This window comes from Lottia gigantea, assembly GCF_000327385.1.
Source record: "Lottia gigantea unplaced genomic scaffold LOTGIsca_12, whole genome shotgun sequence".
Classification (NCBI taxonomy): domain Eukaryota; kingdom Metazoa; phylum Mollusca; class Gastropoda; family Lottiidae; genus Lottia; species Lottia gigantea.
In genome coordinates, this window is record NW_008707225.1 from 515,619 (window position 1) to 540,053 (window position 24,435).

The 24,435-nt window shown below is 31.3% G+C and overlaps 2 protein-coding genes across 2 annotated transcripts; both read right to left on the reverse strand.

Annotated features, from left to right (window-relative positions):
• Positions 1-479: 479 nt before the first annotated feature.
• Positions 480-2,507, reverse strand: LOTGIDRAFT_156730 (hypothetical protein; the record flags this gene model as incomplete). The annotated part of the gene is made up of 1 exon (XM_009048007.1): positions 480-2,507. The coding sequence occupies one exon, from the start codon at positions 2,505-2,507 to the stop codon at positions 480-482; it is 2,028 nt and encodes a 675-aa protein (XP_009046255.1).
• A 7,998-nt stretch (positions 2,508-10,505) lies between these two features.
• On the reverse strand, positions 10,506-10,679 carry LOTGIDRAFT_111066 (hypothetical protein; the record flags this gene model as incomplete). Its single annotated transcript, XM_009048008.1, has 1 exon — positions 10,506-10,679. A coding segment is annotated over one exon (174 nt), but the record flags the coding sequence as incomplete, so codon positions are not given.
• Positions 10,680-24,435: the final 13,756 nt, after the last annotated feature.

The following is a 24,435-nucleotide window of genomic DNA, read 5'->3' on the forward strand; positions in this document are numbered from 1 at the left end:
TTATCTTTTATCAAGTAATACATATAGATTAAATAACTAAATATATCAGTACATTAGTGACATAGTTATAGTGTATTAACTGAAACCTAATTCAAACTATCAACCATTTATCTCTTATCTTACAGCCCCAAGAGAAGTCAGTTGTCAAAATTACCAAATCATTGGTTTGAAAACCGATCATAACTGCGACTACATTAGAAGTCAGCGTAAGCAATAAGCTGACAATTATCTTTGATCTTGGCAAAAAAATAAGCTCGTGCTCTACGAAAAGTTGCAAATAATATCAACACTAACCAAAATCAAAAGTCATAATAGGATTGCGTCCCTTGAAGTGAATATCTTATTGAACACATTAAAAGATTGAAAAATTCTAAAAAACCATGTTCCCTTGAATTGAAAATCCTTCATAACAATCCAATGTACAATATCGTATATACAGCAGTTACATTATTAACTCATGGAATGTTATTATCAATTAGTTATTCGCAACGGAATATAATTTCTGCTAGATCAGTTAACCACGCCGCTTTTGTCTGGTCATTGTCCTTTGGTGGTAGTTTTAAGGTATGGTGATGTGAGAGTTCCTTAGGCAATGTGCTGGCATCCGCTACAATCAGTAACAGGTGTGGTTCATCAGCAGGAAGCATGTTAATTGGATAATCGTTTGAAAGAGTGGAGTTATTGCCCTTGATAATACATAACACTGCTACATTTCCTTTGAAGGATTCTATCAAAGCTTCTTGCCTGTCTGCAAACGGCGAAATGTCTTCATCGTTTCTAACAACAATCATGCTAAGGTTTTCCAACCAGGTTTCAATCATCTTGGCTTCTTTCAGACTATGATGATCTGTAAGGATTCTAAAATGACCAACAGCATCATTTACCATGTAAAGATATTCCATTGGCCACAGAAAAGATTTATTTGCCAATGATTCATCTCTTGTTTCCACAGCAACTTTTAAAATCTTAATCATTGTTGAAAAAAAAAATTGGTCAATTCCATATATATCAGTTATTAATAAAAACAGTGTCATTTCTAAACAATCTTCATATTTTCCATTGTTAAAGTCTGACATGATGTCGTCTTCTATATCATCAAGAGAACCATTTTCAACTAAATATTGTAATCTTTGAAGATATGGATATTTGTATTTTCCTTGAAAATAATGAAGTTGATTTAAAAATGAATCCTTTGGATTTCTTAAGTCGTAGCCTTCCATCCATCTGTCAGGGAATAACTCAGTAGATTTTAACATGACTAACTCGTTTTTCGGGGTCGATTTTATCCAACATAGAATACCAAATACTATACTCTTCTGGTTCATCTCCACCATTTTCTGACGCAGTTCTACCGTTAGATCTATGTCTGATAGAGCACGATGCATCATGATTTCATAACATTTTGATAAATTGTCATATTTTTGTTGCATCATGTTATATTCTTGTCCATATATTTTCATTCGTTTTAAGCATTGTAATGCTCGCTGAAACTTCGGTGGTTCCAAATGCATATACGCATCGCCTAAATGAATAGTTGCAATCTGATTTATTCCATTTCCGCTGGCTTTCTTCAAGTATTTAATGACGAGGGAAGTTGTGCCTTCTAAATCCTTGATTGTCAAGGCCAGGTTATGATACGTTTCACGTTTTTTCGTGAAACGCAAGGCGTCTTCTAGAACTTTCCTTGAAGATTCCAATTCATTAATCTTTCTTAAAATCCTACCAGTTTCGCATAACATTTGTACATTTGTTTGATCAAGGCTCAGGGCTCTATCCAAGTATTCCTTAACAATTTTATGTGTATTTCTTAAATCTATTCCTAGTTTTATAAAATTCACATTTAGAGAATTTGGCTTCATGTACAAGAGGGCAATTTGGACTAAAGATAAGGCTTTAAGAGTGTCATTAGAGCACTTAGATATGATATCTTCAAACATGGATTTACACCTGACAATGTTTTCAGAGGGATCTAGCTTAGTTGGCAAGAGTATTCGCATTTTAGGGTCTTGACATTTCCTCAGTAGAAAAGCCAATCTGTATTTCCATTCATATTGGTCTGATCGCTCCTCTACCACATTAGTAAATTTTGTAATAGCTACCATATGATATTCAACTCCTACTTTAGAAAAAGCAAATGCTATTTCTGCCTCAGCTTCAACTACGAGATGGTGGACATCTCTCAGCTCTTCCAGTCGTTTCAGATGTTCTTCGGCTTTGGCAAAGTTTTGAGCTTTGGCGGATAAGATAATCTTCATACAGTTAGCATTGATGTTGTTTGGATGGCTCAACAATACCTTGTCATTTTTAGCTTCACTCTCTGGTAATTGCTGCAGTAAATAGTAAACAAATGAAACGAGATTCTGTTGCGGCACTTGCAGAATGTGACTATCATCATTGTAAACCTTCTCAGTGATGTCTTTTAGAACGTATCTCCGTACTTTCTTAATGTTCATATTGACGAAACATGGCACAATGCGTAGACGTTCAATGTAATATGTTAGATCCATTTTTGGTTTATTCTGAAAAAAAAAATCTCATATTATACATACTGGTGTAGTGAAATTTTATTATATCATTTGTTGGAAGTAAGAATCGTACAAAGATCTGTTATTGCCAACTAATATTATCAGTGTTAAAAGGACGCTTCTTACTCAGAAGAGAAAATTAAATATTATTATACTTACTGTTTAAACCTCCTATTTTTGGTAAACAGCTAGATGTTTAATCTCAATCAATCAATCTTTATTACAGAATATAGTGTACAGCCCATAGTACATAATGTACAATACAATACAATACAATAATATAAATATATAAATATAAATTGTATTGCAATATCTAAATTTGGTTAAAGCTATCCTGATTTTTTTTATTTACAAAATAATTTAGACAGTGTTCATGTTGTGTTTTAAATAGACGATAATCATCTTATTTGGATTGACTATCTCATACATATCCGTATGAGTTTTACGTAAGTTGTCCATGTAACTTTTCCAGCCTCATCCAAAATAAACAACATATCATAACATGCTTTAGGATACTTTGACATTTCCATCAATTTGAACCAAAACTTTATGCATATTATGTAATAATTTATAGAATGAGGATCGCAACAACTGGCTAATCTGGTATTTAATATCTTTTAAGTAAAAGCCTTTCCAATAGACGAAAAAAGCGATATTCCTCTGTAATTTGGTGGAACCTTCAGATTTCCTTTCTTTAGGATTGGATGGATAACAGCTTTATTCTAACTTTTAGGAAATATAGTACAGTAATACGACTAATACTAGAAGTGGACTGATTTGCCAAATGTTTGCCTCACTGTATTCGAACCCGACCATTTTATCATAAATAAGGATGATTTGCACAAATATCATACAACTCTTCCAAAACTAAGCAATATTAAACTTAGTAAAGAGATTTAGAAGGCAACCGTGAAGTAAAATATGAATGAGTCAGTCGGCAAGAACCTTGACTATTTTTAAACCTTATCGTAATGTATTTATTTGTCTTGTATGACTTATTGTTTAGTATGTATCAAATTAAATAATGCTTTGTAATTCTATTTTTATACTGTATTATTCAAATAAGCGTGATTATAACAATTTACTATACACAATGAATGGTCTTAAGAGCGGAATTTAAAAAAGTATGACATTAAAATACCTATTGCAGAGTGTATAATTATGATTACTGAGATTTTTAAGGTATACTAACTCTTAGGATGATCAAAAATTGAAATTTCTAAAACTTCGCCAAAATAAGTCTTTGTTCATCAGTGGACTTTTTATATCGAGAATCACTCGATAATCCAATAAATCCATAAAAAAAGTCATAATCCGTTAAACTAAGTAATTTTGAAACATGCTTAGAAGCGTCTTACATAGAGATTCTATTTTTTAGTCATGACACCTGGTAAGTCCAGCTGATGAATTATGCTCTTGTCAATCAAGTTGCGGATTTAAACTGTATGTCCATTCTAACAGGTAGTATTCCTTTAATAATCTCACCATAAATCTAGATCGTCTATCTATTGCTTGAATTATAATCACAATTTCTTCAAGTATAAAATCGCGACTTTCAAGTAATTCATCGATAAAGACTCCGATGCGTCATAACACATTTAGTCATATATATCAAGTGATATAAAATTGTAAAAAAATATTAATTAATTAAATTAGTAATGGCTCATATATCAATTTTGACGACTTGAATTTTGACAACAAAAATGCACAGAGAAAAGTGTTCACACAAATGATATGTAGATAATGCACAATCTAATATAGGTTTGATGCGTCTTAGAAAACTAGCTTCGATAGGAATGTAATAATAAACATTCGGGTTTGGATTAACTAATAAGAAAATATTTATGTAAAATTAAAATAGCGAGACCCTTTAAATATTACAGACCCGGGTTTAATTTGCCAGTGAAGCAGGTTGGAGGAGCTGACATGTTAAAGCATGTTCGGATGGAACAAGTCGAAAATTACAAGGGCTTAATTGTTTTTGTAATCTGAGATAAAGTTTCGATTTAAAAGTCGGTTGCCTCCCTTTAAAAACATTTTAGTTTTACTATTAAACATTCTGTTATCCTATTGAATCTTACACCAAAGTCTAGAGAAATATGTCCCTTAACTTTACTGAAACAAATCCTGTCGTTAATTTTTTAAGCCGATACTGTTGAAAAAGTGTAAAATTATGTTTAAATCAATCGGTTGTTGACGGCGCACATTCACAATGTCCAGAACCCCAAGGATTCGTAATAGCCTAACATTGAGATGATACTAGATGTGTGACACAACTGTTTCTGACTTCTTTTCTTTTGAATTTCCTACGATGACTATTAATATTAATGCTTCTGAATTTCTTATAGATATATGAAAAGATTTTGTTTCACAATACAGGTTTTATCTTTAGATGATTATTGATATATCACAAGAATGTTGACTCTTTATATTTTCAACTATTTCAGCTCAAGAAATGATACTACCACAGATAGTATTACAGAGACATCCTTAGTTAACATATCTAATTATCATAACCTTTAACTTGCACCTTGTTTTATCATAAATCTTTACTTTGTGACCTAAGCCAGTGCTTTCGTAATACTATGTTCTCATCACCATCTAAAACAACTGTTCTGAAAACGACGGATTTCAGTTGAATTATAAATTAATAATACATGTAGTCTGGACTAAGACCATTAATTCATTTGCCACCTGTTTCCATGTTATATCACGAAATTCAACCTTCTATAACTTGTTCCAGAATCGTTGAAAACTTTCCAATATGTTACATGGAAGCCTGTGTTAGTGTCCAATGCTTAGTTTCTGAACAAAAATTCAAAATATCATGACCATGAAAATCTTGAGCTAGCCAAACTGAAAGAAGACAACTACATTTTATCAACATCCGCTTAACTGTCACTGCACACAAACAACTATTTTTAAAATTATCCTTCCGCATGAAAATCTCTCATGATCTCACAAAATCTGAAAGAAGATGCAATTTCAAAATTAGTCAAATATAGGCATGCAAAAGCCCAAAAGGGAGGGAGAAAGAGGATTTCTAAAAATAACGCAGACTACATTCGACACAATTCTTTACGTGAACAGTTTTAGTGGTCTGAAACCATAAAAGTTTTATTATAAAAGCCATTTACCTCCCTTCAACAACAGCAAGGTTTCTGACTTTACTGAACATTCAGTTATCCTATTAATGTTCTTATTGGTATTTTTACAATTTTGTAAATCAAATAAAAACATTAAAGTACATTATTCAACAGGGGGCAAATATCTGAGATTGTCCGAATTTCTAAACTAGTTTTTTGCCCGAAAAACTTGCTTTCGGGTCTGCGTGCGGGCGGCTGAATTCCTTGTATCAACAAGACTTCGGAGGTATTCCTTGTGATATCAAAATGACTTATACAGTATTCCTTGAAATATCAAAAAGAGCAGGCTAATGCCGCTGGCCTGGCAAAATTTCCCTCATTGCACCCTGCATGGTGTTGTCCGTCTCCAATAGCCCACATGGTGCAGAAAAGTAGGATTTAAAACTCAATTCATTTCATTTCTTGAAATATTAAAGTTACAATAACAATATTCTATAAAATACCAACGTGACTATTACAGAAGTGAAATATCATTAGCAGTCGTTGTAATATCAACGTTACAACCACAACATTCTGTGACGTATCAACGTGACTGTAACAGCAGTGAATGAAATAACATTAGCAGCCGTTGTGATATCAACGTGACTTAAGCAGTATTCATTGAAATATCAACGTAACAATTACGATATTCTATGAAATATCAAATTGACTATTGCAGAAGTGAATGAAATATCATTGAGGCTAGTCATTGAAATATCAATGTGACTCTTACAGTATTCTTGAAATGTCATTGTTTCAATTATATTATTCTATGGATCATTTATGTAACCATGCATGTTCAATGAAAATCAAACAGTATTCCGACTCCATGATCAAGTGGCTATCATACTATGATATTATAAATCAAAAGGTATTCCATAGCAATAGCATGCAATTTATCACCAACCGCGATTTCTACATGTATAATGATCCACGAAATACCATTAGTTTGCAATGGATCATCAACATGATTACTACGGGAGTTATGAACTACGAAATATCAATAGTTTGCAATGGATCATCAACGTCATTACTGCATGAGTAATGATCCAAGAAATATCCATAGTATGCATTGGGTCCAAAACTTTATAAATGCACGAGTAATTCACGAAATATCAATAGTTTGCAATGAATCATCAACATGATAAATGCACGAGTAATGGTCACGAAATATCAATAGTTTGCAATGGATTATCAATGTGATTACTAAATGAGTAATGATCCACAAAATACCAATAGCATAGAATGGATCATTAACATGATAACTACATGAGTAATGGTCCACGAAATACCAATAGCATAGAATGGATCACCAACATGATTACAAAAAGTATAATTATCCGCGGAATATCCAAAGTATGTAATTGATCAGCAACATGATGATTACATGAGTAATGATCCACGAAATTTCCATAGTATGCTACAGATCATCAACGTCTACGAAATACTGATTACATGGATCACAACTGTGACTATCACATCGCAAAAATCCGAAGGTTTTCTATATCAATGAAATGTCTCTTGTATGAAATAGATCATCAATGTGATCACTATATTTTTTTGTGAAATATCAATGGACTTTTATTACATTCCATGAAATATCTCAGAATATTGTTGTATGTCAAAGATGATTAAAGTGTATTTTATGAAATATCACCTTGACTATCACAGTATACATTGAAATACCAATACACTGTAGTATTTTATGAAATATCACCGTGACTATCACAGTATACATTGAAATACCAATACACTATAGTATTTTATGAAATATCACCGTGACTATCACAGTATACATTGAAATACCAATACACTGTAGTATTTTCTGAATATCACCGTGACTATCACAGTATACATTGCAATATCAATACAATGTAATATTTTATGAAATATCACCGTGACTATCACAGTATACATTGAAATATCAATACAATGTAGTATTTTATGCAATATCAATATGACTATCACAGTATACATTGAAATATCAATACAATGTAGTATTTTATGCAATATCAATATGACTATAACAGTATACATTGAAATATCAATTGTCCAAATTGTTACTTCAATGCTGTACTTACGTATTAACACGAATGGTTGGTGAGAAAGGATAAAAAAAAAAGCTCATGTAAACATGTTAAATATACATTTATTATAAAAATTATGTGTTGAAATGTTATAAATTTGTGACATAAAACAAATAACATTGACATGATGATGATTTTAACTTGTATATTAAACATTATTCATGTATTTGGAATTTATTTCTCGATATTTCACATTTTCACTTTCCTAAACCGCAATCTAGTTGATTATTTGACTGCAGTTTTCGATAGACAATTAAACTTTATCAATACCTAGTACTTAGTAATATCCATTTCGCGAATAAGTTAAGTTAATTTAAGTGATTTTCATTTAAATTTCATGCATTTGATGTTTAATATACAAATTAATTGTGGAGTGGTTTATAGCTAAAACAAATGTTTTATTCAATTGATAAAATATTTAAAAAGAATAAATTTTTGATAAAAATCATAAAATAAAGACTTGACATGTAATATCATTAGATAGAATTATTGTGAACAACATTGCTTCAATATATTGCTATGATGATCGCCATTAGGTTTATAAGTTTGCCATGAAAATAAGGAAAATAAATAAATCTAAAAAGCTAAACAAGACTAAAATGGCCATAATATACTGGATGGAACAAAAAATCTGAAAATTCGACAAAACATTTCACTATTATTTGGTTTTTAAAAAGTTCAAAGCTTAAAAGCTCAAATATAGTAACTACATTGTATTTAAAAAAAGCTCACAATATTGATTGGTTATTGCATAAATTCTTTACTGTAACGATTCCAACAACTTTTTATTGAATATCATAAAACTGTAAATTGCTTGGTGGTGAAAATTTTACTCTTATCAATTACATCAGGTTTTATTGCTTATAATAAAAACTGCATAGATAAAAATAAAAGTGGTTTTATAGTTTTTCTCCATAATAAAGACTATAGACAAAAATTAGATTGCATCAGTGAACTGTATTCCATGTAATAGAAAGTACAAAATAGTCTGAATTTTATCCATTAAACACTGCCTACACACCTGTGCATCCAATAAATTTCTAGCTATCTCACTAACTACCAGATAAAGTACAAGTTTACTGGTAGCTAAAATTAGTTAGTTCTTATGATGGAATACAGCTTAACATATTACCATCAACACAGCAGTAAACAATTACAATTTGGACTTAAATCAAAATAACCAGCAACAAGGCACTGTTTTTAATTAATAAACCAAACTCTACTGTAGAATGTTTGAAAGAAAATATGTGAAATATTCCAAACAAAAAAAAAGACAGACAAAACTTTATTTTTACATTTTAAATGAACTTTAATCCATTCACAGAATATTTTCTCAGAGTTTAAAATTCAATAAAGACTATTAAGTAAATGACAAATGCATAAAGATCTAATGTAGTAATATGATTACTGCATCCAAAAGAACTCCTGTTAAAAAGTTCATCAAACACAGAATTTTAGTCTTTAGTTCATGCGGCTTCTAATTTACTCATGCATAAAACATTGATATGTAAAAACAAAACACAACACAAGACTAGCTTACAGCCAGTACCTTTAAAACACATTAATATAAAAACTATTGTTATTTGTTTCATCTTTTAATCTGCTCAATCATTTATCTCTTATTATCAGGAAGTACATTGTCTAATTTTAATTTTAGTAGGTCTACTTTTTTAAAGATTTTTTTTAATATGTAGAGCTAATTGCTTAGTTAAGCCTATTTTAGTTCATTCTTTTCTTTTAAAAAACATGTAAAAAAAATTGATGTATGAAATCATGAAAGCAATTCATTAATTTTAATTGGAAAAAGAAATCATCTTTTCTCTAAATGGCCTTTTATTCTATAAATGAATACACACAAACAATGCTGAGCTTATTGAAAGATAAAAGAAAACAAATTTAACAATTAATAACGAGACATTGACATTTTAAAAACAACAGGTCACAAGGGGTTCAGGGAAATATTTACATATAATATTATTACATATATCTACATAGAAATGTTGCATTAGTATAGTCTATGTACATATATATATAGACAGTAGAAAATATATATAAAAGTTGGCAAGAGACCTTCTAAAAAAGCTACTATAAATAAATACTAAAAGAAAAGAACAGGGAGAGACATTGATCTAGAAAATTTAATTGTGGTCTATATTTGTTATTTGGAATGTTCTCTAAAAAAGAAGTGTGGAAAACTACTCTCTGTAGATATTTTTTTTTAAAGTGTTTTTGGTCTGGATAATTTCTTCGTTGGCTGGGTAACAAAAACTACATACACTTATACATATACCACTAGTTTGACTATATTGAACCGGTATTTGGATTAGTATAAAGTACTAAATGTCTACAGCAGTTAGTAAGGTTGTCTTGCAAAAATATACTGAGCACAAGCACTTCTAAATTTAAGGCACACACATTTTGGCAGGTCATTGTGTAGCTGTATGACTCAATTTGATCAGTATCCTATAAACTAGTAGAATAACATTATAGTATATATTTACAGCCTCTTTGAGAGCAGAAAAAAAACTCAAGAAATGTTGACTATGGTAACAACAAATGTCTCGGGGAGCACCAAAATTCTTCTGTCAATGATGTAATTCCAGTTATCAACCGTGCATAGTAGATGAGAAATGGAGGGAAACATTGTCTTGATCTATAAATGAACACTTAGTTGAATGTCAAACCATATTAATATAAAATGGTTTATAAAGAGCACTTTTTAGAATAATAATATAACACTAGGTTTCTATACAGTAGGACACAATGAACTATTTACACTGAGCCCATTTCGGTAAGATTCTCCGCCTGGCGTTTGTGAACCAATAATTGATTTGATTTATAGTTAGTCCTGTTTGTTTTATTAACATAGCTTTCTCATCATCATTGGGATACGGATTGTCTTTATGATTCCTCAACCAATCTAACATCATAGCAACAGCCTGAAAAATAGAAAAAAATCAAATGAAATGACTTGATTTTGAAATAATCATGGGATCAACATATGTGTCTTCAATACTGGAACAAAAACAACTATTACTTAATTCGAATCTTTAAGACTGTTATTCTGTGCAAATACTTCTTTCAGAAAGCTTTCTCTTGAAGTTGTGGACAAGTTGAGGAATTGCCAATTCTTACCTCTTTTGGTAGACTAGGATGTTTCTTGGATTCTGCTTTATTGACTAAGCCTGAAGAATTACTGTAAGTACTAGCTGTATCTGATAAAGACTTCATCATATCATATTGACTAGGTCCCATACCATGCATACCCATAACTTTACCCATACCAGGTGACACATAGCCAGGATGACCCTGAAATATACAAAATATACATTATAACACATTTTTCACAGGGGTATGCTAAATTCAGATAATCTTGTGATACAACATCAAAATGAATTCAGCTATCATTTTATTAAAACTCACTTCGAGGTAATCAAGTTCAATTTAGTTCATTTGGTTTGAACCAATATATCAACATGGCTTGAAACATCACATATTCACTAAGCATAGCTCAGTAAGCAATTGATCGAGCTTATATCAAAGACTTAAAGGGACAGATGTTTCATTTTGGTGGGTTGATTTTAGTCTTATATGTAAATAGTCTTCAGAAGTACTAGAAATGTACGAAAATTCTTTTCTATATTTGTCTTTTCTATTAACATTCAAACTCAGATAATTCAGCACATACATGAATATGAAGGCTCAAATGTCGAAGGTGAGTGTGAACACTATTACTGATTGGCTTAGCTAAAAAAAAGTCCCGTTTCTGAGACTAAAGTATGATTGGTCAAAAAAATGGCCCCGTTTCTTTAAAACTAAATAAGAGAAACATTTTGAATGAAATTATTTCCATTTAAGATGCCCTTACAATATGTTTTTTTATATATCGCCATAAAGAATGAGAACCTATTTTTTTCTGGGTACCAGTACCAAAATTAGACCAGAATTATATTCAGAGATCTATAGAGTTTATATTTCAGAAAACTATTATATGCCATAAGTTACAATAATTTCTGATCAGCATGAATGAAAGCAATTTCAATTATCATTTAATTCAATGAAAAAAAAAAACATTTCAAAATAAATAATTTTCTGTGGCTTTTGATAGAATTCATTGAGTAGAAATATTGGCGTTTTGAAATAAATGAGAAGTCTGAATTGAAAATAATATTTTATAAATGTAGCGAGTTTATTAAGTGTTCATAAAGCGTTACAAATATTACATATTTCTCTCTCTCTACTTCACTTGTTCAACCAGGCGAGACAAAATAATTGTTCTTCTTGTTAAAAGTCTAAATAATTGATGTTTTTTACAGATTAAATGATAAAACACTCCCAAGGTATATTCTGACTCAGTCAACTGTGTTCAACAAGACTTTATCAATCGGATCATTTGCTATCAAAATTATGCCAATCTTATAATACTAAGGGTATCAATAGTCCTATATAGGTAACTTAGGTAGATAATACATAAATATAAGCTTTGACTTGTTTCTGAAACCATTGTTTATCTATATGTACTTATAATTCACAAATATTCTTTAAATCATAGGTGGATAAATTTAATTGATTTCTCGAAAGGCAACAGTTGTTATTTAAAAAATTACAATAAATTTACTTGTATAATAATTATCCTTGTTACTAAACAGTTTATGAAAAAAATCAAGGCTAAAGAGTGATAATTACATATGTATTGCATCAGAAAGTGAATATTTAAAAGGATATTTTTCAGATCAAAATTGTTACATACAGGTGTAAGGTTAGTCTTGATACGATGCTGAGCTTCCTATTCTAGCTGTATTCATGTTTAACTCATGAGTAACCAGGACTCAACAATACATGGATTATAGTTAAATACAAGGTCAATCATCAGATATACTAATATTTTAGTTTAAGATTTAAACGAAGGGTTTCACTCAACTTATGTTGTAAGTTTGAATAATGAAATAGAGAGAACAATTGCTACAAACTATGTCAATAGGTAAAGCTGTACCCAAAACATCCTGCAAAGTTTGCACAAAACTTGGTGACCTTCAGTTGACCTTCAAGTGTGCCTCTCCACACCTAGTTTAGGTAAACCTATACCTGGTTATTTAGTTTGCAAAACCTGTTTAAAAATCTCCAAGCTCCATTATAGACAAGATTTAAAAGGTGAAAGGTAAATCAAGAGGATATGTTTTAAGGCAATGTTAACATTGGATTTCTGATGTAAAATTGACATAGTAAAATTTAAATGACAAACGTCTTTACCAAATGGTTGGTGTTTGAATATCACTGAATTTTTTTGGGGCTCATTTTAAAATCCAACTAAGCTAATGTGTGATAGTGTTTAAAGCAGTGTCAACATATTGTAAACACAATTACTTTCCTTTATTAGACTTTAATTACCATCTTAACACATAATTTACACTTACAATGACACGCTTCACAGTCACATTCAACTACTATCATTTCTATCCTTTCTTTTATTTCACTCGGCATAAATGATGTGAAAATTGTTCACAGATTGGTAATTATACAGACTATACTTTCAATACAAGGTTGAAACCAGTGCAAAAAACACTGGGAGCCATCTCATTAGAGAGTAATTTGCCACTCTGACAATATCAAGTATTTCAATCATTTGGGAAAAGCAAAGTCTGAACTAACACCAGCAGGTTAAACTGACACTGGCTTTCTTCAAAAATCCAAAAAATTGCTTCATCATTGATCAGTTTGGCAAGTCTTTTGAAATAAAATTAATTCTGGATTTCTAATTGGAGTTTTGAAATTTGACTTACCATGGTTGGATCCATCATGTATTTGGTAGGATCTTTACCCATAGATGGTACACCAGGCATACCAGGTGGACAGCCCATTACACCACTCATATCAACACCAGGGGGTACCATCATAGGATTGACTGGATCAGGACTAGGTTGACCAGGCTACAATAAAAGTCATCATGATGAAGATATTTTAGATATTTGTGGAAGTTTACATGTATCCGAAGAGATATTTTTGATCATGGTATAAGCTTACAGATAAGATACAGATGTGGAAAAAAATTATGGTAAAAAATGAGCTCAAGACTTACCACAGTGTTACGTACAGCTCTATCAAACTTCTCACAAAATTCCTCAATAGCACTCAATGATTTGGAAGTTGTTTTTGTAGTTTTATCTTGATCTTGCCGTAATCTAATTTTTTCTGAAAGATAGGATACAAAAAATGTGAAACTAAAAAATGATTATGAAATGACATAGAAAAAAACAGGAAGCAAATCAAAATGATAAGACAATCACAAAATGGTTTGTGCAATTTTTTAAAAATATTTTCTATAAATACATTAATCATGAACAAATGCTGTATTGATCAATATGAAAATTAGCATACAAAAACCTTTAATAGCACATAACCATCACACATAAATCTAAATACCAGTAGTGCATGAATTAATATGTACAGTATATTACTAATTACCTATGATACACTGGTGTGCATATCGCAAGGCATCCATAATAACACTTTCCACTGCATAATTTCCTTGATAGTTGCCTGTTGGTGGATTTCGTTGCAGAAAGTTTTGTAATAATTTATCGAAATCTGCTGGTAAATTGCTTATCAATTGATAAGGGAAGTTTGGAGAGCTAAAGTTCATATCAGCAATAATCAAATCTCGTAATAAGGGGAAGAGTGGATGAGATCTGAAAGCATTGGATCTATCTGTAATAAGATGTTGTATAAAAGATTGCTGAGAAGCTAACATTGGTGGTCTGTTTGGTGAACCAGTCTTGCAGTTGGTACAGTTGGGTTGGGTGCAAGGTTGGGTACAGGGCTGCATATGAGGTACTCCCTGCGGTGTCATAGCTTGAGCATGTGGCATTGCTGCTCCTCCTGGTCCCTGTGGCATACCACCCATCTGTTGAACTCCCATTTGAGATTTGTTCATTTGCATCTGTTGCATTTGTTGCATACTTTGTGGAGTCTGTGGTGTTCCTCCCATCCACTGACCCTGAGCCATATTAGCCTGACCATTGTTAGGATAAATAGGAGTAGCCATTTGTGAACGATACGGTGTTTGATCAAAGCTTTGTTGTGACTGCATATTTTGATATTGTCCATTACTAGATCCCATCATATGTGAGTTATTTGGATAGTTTGAGTTTTGATTAAAGTTTGGACCCATTTGATTGGGCATCATAGAGTTAGCACCTTGATTCAAAGCTGACATAGAACAACTGTTATTGTAACCCTGTTGAGACGATGTGGACATATCATTAGGTTGGTTTTTATACATTTCGTTGTCTGGTAGTCCAGCCATCACAGCTTTCATTTGATCAGTCATACCACCAGTATTGGGATAGCTTCCAGGATAATTTCCACCTGAATAATCACCGGGCTCAATACGCATCATGTTCTGATTATTGTCCATATAATACATTGAATCTTTCTCGTTATTATAGTCAAAGGTTTGCATATTACCAGCACCACGACTAGACACAGCTGGTTGAGAGACACTACAACTACTACGTTGATCATACTGTTGTAATGAAGGTGGTTGTTGGCCACCAGGTACAGTGTAGGGTCCAACTTCAGGTTTCACACTTGATAATCGCGGTAGGATTTTAGATTGCATATTTTTATGTGCATTGTCTCTAAACTCTGGATCATATCCAGCACAATCCGATTCATAACCTTGTCCATAATTCTGAATGTGTCCATTTTCCTGATTGCAATCCGGACTACCTTGAGAAGCACCATCAGCAAAATGAACTGATTTTTGTTGCTGTGGATTATTCTGCCTACAAGACTGAGACGACTGTGAACCAATAGACATGGCTGATAAATTGGAACTGGAGTCAGATCTCTTCATGTACATACCAGCTTGATCAGCTGCCATTGTGGACAGGGCATAGCTAGATGGTGTTGATGTAGACTGACTTCTGCTAACAGAGTCAGAATAGTACCCATGATCCAATGGTGAGTCAACTTTGTTGTATTGTGATCCGTTTTCTGAATCATAACCATGGTGCATGTTCTGTTGTTGCTGCAACCACCTTTGTTGTTGAAATGTTTGAACATTGACAACTGGAGGTGCTGGTTTACCCAAACGTTGAAACCCTTGTTGGGAGTTCATTTGTTTCTGTGGTGCAGGACATGCTGGTCTTGGTGATTGGGAATTTTGACCATAATGAAGAGTACCAGGTTGTTTACTAGTAGGAGATTGAGGAGGAATTTGGGAAGATTTTGATGGTGTGCTCTGTTGACTACAAGATGAAAGAGGTGAAGGAGAGTAACATCTTTTGGTTGCTATACTCTGAGTATTTGCCACAGATGTTTTTACAGACATGCTGGGTGACTGGAGACCTTGAGATGCAGATAATGGTCTCTTTGGTGTTGGTGGTGTCTGAGGCATTTTGAAAACCTGGCTGACTCCAGAAGACTGGGTAGATTTGGCTGGACTGTTATGCTCTGAGGTAGACATATGCAATCTTTTACTGGCTGGACTACTGGAAGCCGATGATGTAAGAACAGATGAAGAATTTGGCACAGAGACTGGAATAGATCTATTTGGTGTAGAAGGTACTGAATCTATTTTCACACCATTGACAGAACCTGTCTCACTTCCTCCCACTTTGTTGTTGTTGTTATATGAAGGTGCGTTGAATAATCCAGTTGTCAGAGCCTCTGGTGTCATGTAAGCATGAGGATCATTGTAGTCATCCTGTTCCATAAGAAATTCCACAAAATCCAACTCCATTCCTTCTTTCATTCCAATATCTTCACAGATTTCATCCAACAGTTCATTGGGTAGTCTGTCATCATCCATTTGAACCGGTGGTGGTGATAGAGGTGAATCAGGATCCAAACCATTGGGTTCAAACCCAAGAGGACCATTACTATATACTGGTGGACTAGATACAGGGTTACGATATTCAGTCAACTGAAAAGATAAAAAAGGAAAACATTTTTAGTCTGGAGAAGGCAGGGGAGGCAAAGAATGTTTGTTATAAAATAATTGATCTCTGGATGTCCACTCTCAGAACTGTAATGATAGAGATATAAGAACAAGCTTGTTATCAAAATAAAGAGGTGAAGTCTTATTGTTTTTTACATTATAAAATGGTGGGAAATAATTCTTCTCAAAGATCAATAAAGGATTCATAAACTTTCATAATCTATTCCTAGGAGGCCAGCTTCTACTGAATGATTTAGTTAAAAGACAATGCAGTAGAAAACTTCATTGAAGTAAAATGCTGGTAAATTAACGTGAAATTAGAGTTTATGTCAACAATCATGCATGCCGCTAAATATACAGACTTGGTTAAATACAAATTGTTGAATTTAGCATCGTGATAATGTACATTTCTTTCTTAATGTAGCCATTTACTCTTGAGTATTTGTGTCAAATCAAAATCTGATAATAAAACAAAGTAATTCAGAGAACTCCACCCTTTTAGTGTGAGGATTATGTTTATTGAGGATATAGTAGATTGTTCACTTCCTGCTATTATTTCATAGGTATGCTAATAATTTGGTCACAATATTGATGATAACTCATTCATAATTTTGTCTTTTCCTGTACAATACAAGTCATTATTATTCAGTTAATAATTACCATGGACAAAGACCAAACAGATATTTTTCAAGTAATGGATGACCTTATTCATTTCAAGGTTTTTGGCTTTTACTTTTTCTTCTTTTGGTCACTTAATTTTACAAATACACAACACTGTTTTTTTTCAAGAAAAGGTTTGTTTTTTAAAAATATAACTAGTCCACAGAAAAACAAGGTCATGGGTTAATGACTTGAAGTTATTTTGAACTTTGTATTTAAGATGTCTAAAAGGGTAAAATTGGGATGGAGACCACAGCAGTTGATTAAGTGGAGAACATAAATAGAGTAGAAGGTTAGGAGCCAAACATACTAGTGTTAAACTATCAGCGTCTAGACAAGATATAGGCTTGAATTCTAAACATTAACAGTGTAGATAGTCGCATACCATACAAACTTCTCATTTTTCTTCTCTTACAGGTCAACAGACTGCCTTTTAAATGAGTGATTAATAACTTCCTTTCTCTTTCTTACCCCCTTTTAATCTACTCTATTCATACCTTGGGTACAACATGAATAATTACTTCTATTGAAATACTTAACCTTAACTTTTCATGATTTATTTCTGAAGATATTTTTAACACATGAAGGTGCATGAACTAATTAACATAAAAAATTACTTTCAGGCCTGTCTGGGTTTTCCTTGACCTATTTAAATCAATGTAATACAGGAGAAATACACATGTGTAAGAATGGAAAATTACTGTATTTGGTTTGATTTTTCCACCTCTTTGTAAAAACTTGTAAAATTTAATATACCCTCTATTAGACTCTTTACATAACATTTTGGACTAAAAATAGCACAGCCTTAGAATCTTGCAAGTAAAAAATGCTGAGAGAAGCTAAATTTTGACAAGATAACTTATCAGCTCCACCTTCATTTTATTACACCACAGTCTAGTTGAAAAGTTAATCTGAATTCTAATTGAATTGGGTGATATCAGACAACTGCACCATTGTAGAATAGAATTTGGGATGTAACTAAAGAAATCATGTCATAAAAGAGGTATGATAATCTTTTTAGACCACTCGAAATCATGATTACCAATTGAGAAGAGATAATTACAACTGCCCCTGGCTGTTTTGTTAGTCTTGTACCCTAGGGCTGAGTGCCCCACCTTCCTTTGTAACCATGTACTAAACAAACAAAGGGGTGGACCAAGAACTGCTGGTCAACAATAACACATGATGCTTGAATTTAGCCAGCCAGCAGCCAGACTTGAGTGAATTATACCTTACTTATCCCTTTCTTCAAGTAGATTCTAAATCAACTTTCCTACTTATTATCTACTCTTTTTAAAAACTGCTGTGAGTTGAAGGTATTGTTATTAAAGAAATAATATGAAGTAATATTACATGATATGATGTTACAGAGATGCTTGTCTATTACCAATATTTAGGGAAGCTGAAACAACAATGATTTCTCTTGTTTTTATAACCCTAATGTTTTTTCCACTGTACTATCTTTTCTTCTTCAATGTCTTTTACCACTGCTAACAAATTTACGAGGCTACAGCTTATTTCACAAAATTCTACTCAAAATGTTATCATTGCCTAAATCAGAAAAGCAAACACATTAACTCATTATGATTAGCTTTCATAATATCAGAACCCATGTAAGATTTTTCTTTGTAAGAAAATTATTAAGGTAAAAGCTTTATTAATTTGTCAGTTTAATCAAGACCTAATGATAGAAACCAAAATAGAGCAAAAGAATGTTTTTAAGTCAAGAATATCACTATCTAACTTTTATTCAAATATTTTTTTAATGAAATCCTTTTAATTCTTTCATGAGTTTCTGGAAAATTGTATTGAAAATAGGTCAGCCTGGATGTTTCCAATGAAGAATTTGTTTTTGAAAGGAAAGTACAATTTATGATTGAAAAATCTGCCCCATGCTATTAAAATTATTCTGTTACTAAGAAAAGGGGGAGAAAAATAACCAATGTAAGCTTATAACAAGTTTTAAATATTATTTTTAAGATGATCTGTTGAACTCTAACCTAATTTTAAATATCACTTGAGGGATATAAAAATTCTAAACATGAAGTCTATATGACAACATAAACATAGTTTCTCAAGATTTATATCCAATACCCTGTTTTAAATTACATGTACAAAAATTTCTACATTTCTAAGCTTTAAACTAACAAAAAATCCTTTGTCGTCTGCCCTGAGAAGTGATTTAGACGCTAACCTAAGAAGACAAATTGGATTCAAGTTTCAAGCCCTGACTATACTTGAATAATGCCCCTGCTGTGTGTACTTGGTCATCCCTATTATTTGACTGTATGGTAATAGAACTAGGCAATCCCTATTTCTATTGAAAAATGACCATTTGATGAAAGTCTTATTAAGCATGGATAAAATCTTTTTTTTCTATTTTATCAAAGAATAGATTTAAAATACATTTATCAACGAATTTGTCTGAAAAACTCTACATCTAGTATTGGCAATTTAATTTTAGAAATCTACTTTGTAAAAGTACTTTGAATACTTTTTTATAAATTACAATTTATGTTTCACAATTTTTACAATTTTCAAGAACATTCCACTGTTTTACTAAAATAAAATCTTCTTTCATTTAAGGGATACTTTCAAAACACAGTGAAAGAAGATAATAGAATTCAGGAATTTGTTTATCAATTATATGAAGAAAATATTGTTGATCCTTTGTCTAAATCAGACAACATTCTTGACTATATTATTCATTTTCTTTTTGATGTGAGGTGAATATATTAACTTATTATTAATAGCTCATTATACACATCTCAGACCATCTGTTTCATTTACACTCTTCATCATTCAATTGTTCAATCTTTAACCTCCCTTGATTGGATGGGAACCAACTGACAAATTCAAATTGACCAATCAAATTGATCAGATTTTATGAATGAACTAGAGGTGACCAATGAATAGATGAAATTGATAAATCTCAGACAAACTGACCAATGAGAAGTTGGTCTAGAGATAACAAAGATAAAGAAGTGTATCCTCATTTGGCCCATTAGGAAGTGATTAAGAATGAAAGATACAGGTGTGAGATGGAGTGAGATAGAAAGGATGTTAATTAGACTAGGGCTATTTTTACTGTCACTAGGGGATGAGGAGCTATCTTAACACCCTCCACAATATGTTGTTTCAGAGCTTTTGTTTAACATAATGATGAAGGAATAATTAAATAAAGCTGATTATATAAACGTATATCTAATCAAATAATAATGAGAATGATTAGTGATAAACTTTCATTATTTTTCATCATTCTAATTAATCTTATTTAAATTAATTACTCACTTTAAGCAGTTTTTAATTTGAAAACTATTGATTGGTCGTCCTTACACAACAGTGATATTCTCTAAGCATTTCAAACAATACAACAATGTAATTTTTTTATACATTTTTCACATTAGCATGAAATCTTTAACTCCTGCTTTGTCAAAGATTCCAAAAGCATCAAAACAATGGGCATAGCCTCAATAGGAACTCATTCAGTCAAATACATTGTAAATCCCAAAAGTTGCTGAAATAGGTTGATCTTCATTACTTGTGTAAGAGCATTTGTTTGAAATGTCTCTGAATCATAGTGAAATATTTAGTTTAAAATGTCCCCCAAAAAAATAGTTTCTCCCTCTCCTCTTTAACTACAACAGTTGTAATATGTATTATGTGTTTAGTGTAGAGAGTTGATCTAAGTTTAGATGAAATAAAAGTAGGTTAGTATATAAGTAAGATTGAGAGTATGTCTACAAGTAAACTGAGATTCTAAACAACATGTTATTCCGTTTATAACAGATGCCTACAACTCATACCAGATGTACACAAACTAACAAAGTCTAAAAACTATAGTCTAGATTATTCTTCTGTCTTCCTATATTCATTGGTATATCGATCAGATTCTAAAAAGTCTAATTCAGATTTAAAAATTTAGCGAATAATTCTAAGAAAAGTTGAATATTAAGTTCTCAAAACAGTCTAGTTCAGTTATTCTACTGTCTTGCCACATTCATTGGTGTATTGAAATTTATTGAATAATTCTAAGAAAATTTGAATATTAAGTTCTAAAAAACAGTCTAGTTCAGTTATTCTACTGTTTTCTAGCATTCATTGATGTATTGAAATTTATTGAATAATTCTAAGAAAATTTGAATATTAAGTTCTAAAAACAGTCTAGTACAGTTATTCTACTGTCTTGCCACATTCATTGATGTATTGAAATTTAATGAATAATTCTAAGAAAATTTGAATATGAAGTTCTAAAAACAAACAGCTAGTCTAGTTCAGTTATTCTACTGTCTTCCCACATTCATTGGTGTATTGAAATTTATCGAATAATTCTAAGAAATTGAAATATCAGCTTGAAATTAATGCTATTTTTCCTAAAATAACTTCTCAATACATGAATTTGTACTTAGGACAATTCTCAGCCAAAATTTGGGACATAATTAGTCTTGAAATTCTATAAGTGTGTTTCTATTAAAAGTAAACTGGGTTTTGACATACTGTGCACATGATTAAAACAGTAAGCTTATGTATATTTTTAGTTATTAGTTATATCATTACACACTGAGGAAATAAAAAGTTTCTAAGATCTTCATCAAGGTTTATAATATTCCTATTTCTCAATATTGACAATAATTTTTTTTTTCAGAACACTGCACTTTTTTCATACCTAACTTGATTGAACATTTTTTTTACAATGTGATCATCTGATCTTTTGAGAAATGGGTGTTTAGAATTTTTTTTCAAAGATTTTATAATTTTCACATTAAGGCTCAAGGCATTGAAAAGAAACCTACTCTACTGTGTATATTATAAACTGTTTATCATTTACACCCATGTCTTCTCTTTACCAGATATTACACTTGCCAAGAGCAACTTAACGTTAATTAACATTACAAGATTTACTTAATTAAACCTTCGTCTTTTTTAATTGAAAATATGATGAACTTTTTTTCAACTAAAATAACTTCATTTTGTATGTATGATCTTTAAATAAATCTCACAATAAAATTGAGGTTAAGATGTAAGGTATACTCTAAAAACCACTTTCACCTAAAAATCAATTTAGCTTGTGTAGATAAATCTTTTGGTATCTTGTACTTGAATATTATGGTTTTAATAACTGTCCCTATAATACAATTTTGGGACAGCAACAAGATCTTCAAGAGTTTTTACTTTAACTTAATGTCGAACCATAATATATGCACCACTTAGAACAGGATTATTTATTAAGGATCAATTTGTAGGTCCCATTTCAATTCATAAATAGTTTCAAGTAATATTCTTCCTAAAGATAAAATGGACTGCTCGTGTTTATTTTGAATCTAACTTGGATGCGCAGAAATATCTTTGCTTAGTCTTCAGTTAAAGATGGGTTCCCTTATTTTCATTTAAGAAAATGAAAATGCTAATACATACACAAATAGAAAGAAGAGGTTTCTTATGACCATTTTGTCTCACATGTTCATAATTAATTCATAATTAGCTAAATAAGTAGAGAATTACCAGCAGAATTCCATTGAGTGACCAATCAACAAAGATCAAAAAGTCTTTATTACTTTATCCAGACAGTACATGGACATTTATGATTGGTTAAAAGTCTTAATTATATGCAAAAAGAACATAACGATATGATTAAGAATACGTGATAATTAATTAAAAACACCAATTATCAAATAGGTTGCTTAATATTACACTAAAAAAAATAAGGAAACCCATCTTTAACTTATGCTATGACCAAGCACATCTTTGGACTGAAATCACATTAAATAACAACCCCTTGGTCCAATTTGAATTTCATAATACCATACTGAATAGGATTTGGTTTTAGTTTAAATCGTTCTTTAAAATATGAGTATTTATACTAAAGACTTATTAGTCCTGTACTTGACCTGTGATCTCAATAAATCATATGAATAATACTAAATCGGTTATTTTGGAGTACTAAGGAAAAACACTAGTAGCTACATTGATTTTATCACAGTGAGTTCTGTCAAAACTATTACAACCACTGAACATTAAACTCTAATACTTAATGACTTCTAATTAAAATTGACATTTAATTCAGACCTGGTGAGGACATTAACATTCACTTGATTCATAATATATTATAAAATATAGATTTCTATCATAATCCTAGTAAAATAACCTATAATCTTATAACATTAATAGGTGGGAGTTTAACACACTACAATTTATGTCTCGGCTCAAATTTCTTTTTCTGATAACTTTGGAAAATATGGTTTTTTTTGCAATATAAATATTATATATTCTGTCTTTAAGTGATTTCCTTTTCTGTTTTTAAATATTTTAAATGCTTCCAATGAGTAATACATAAAATAAATATATTGAACAGAAATCTTATTTTTGTTAGTATATGACCATTTGCTAATTTGGCCATGCAGAAATACATTGTATACTGTCAGTTTTAAAACAATTTCTACCTATAATATTGTAATAACTCATATAAAGTCAGACAACTAGGTGCATGTACAAAGATACATGACAGAGAGGCTCTCTTGAAATGAAGGTTGTAATATGCCACTATCATACAAATATAACATGAGCGTTATGTGAAAGGAAATCCACAACATGTGAGTTTATTTTGACTTTTAAGATATTTCGTTCTCTGTTTACCCAGAAAGATCATCCAACATATTTTCTCACTTACATTTGGTTTTATATTTCAATTTCACCTTTTTTCCTACCTCTGGGGCAAATAGCCAAGTTGGTAGTTTTTAGGAATTTGAACAGATTGTCCATGTGTGTGTATTAAAGAACAATAGTTGTATTGAGAAAAATATTGATAAAATATGAAAAATGTGAATTATCTAAACATTGAGTAACTACTACTTCATCACAAACAACTCAGTACAGAATATCTTAAAATCAAGTAGCCCCATTCATCAATCAATGAGAAAGGAAATTAATGTTAAATTGCCATAAACTGATGATTGCCAACATGATTCAATGCAAAATGATTTGATGACCTTGCATATTTGATTGATACAAAATGAAAGAAGTTGGTAGCACAACAATTACTCTAATTCAAAGTCTAAGAATTTTATATTCAAATTATAGGCAACAGAGTTTGATTATAT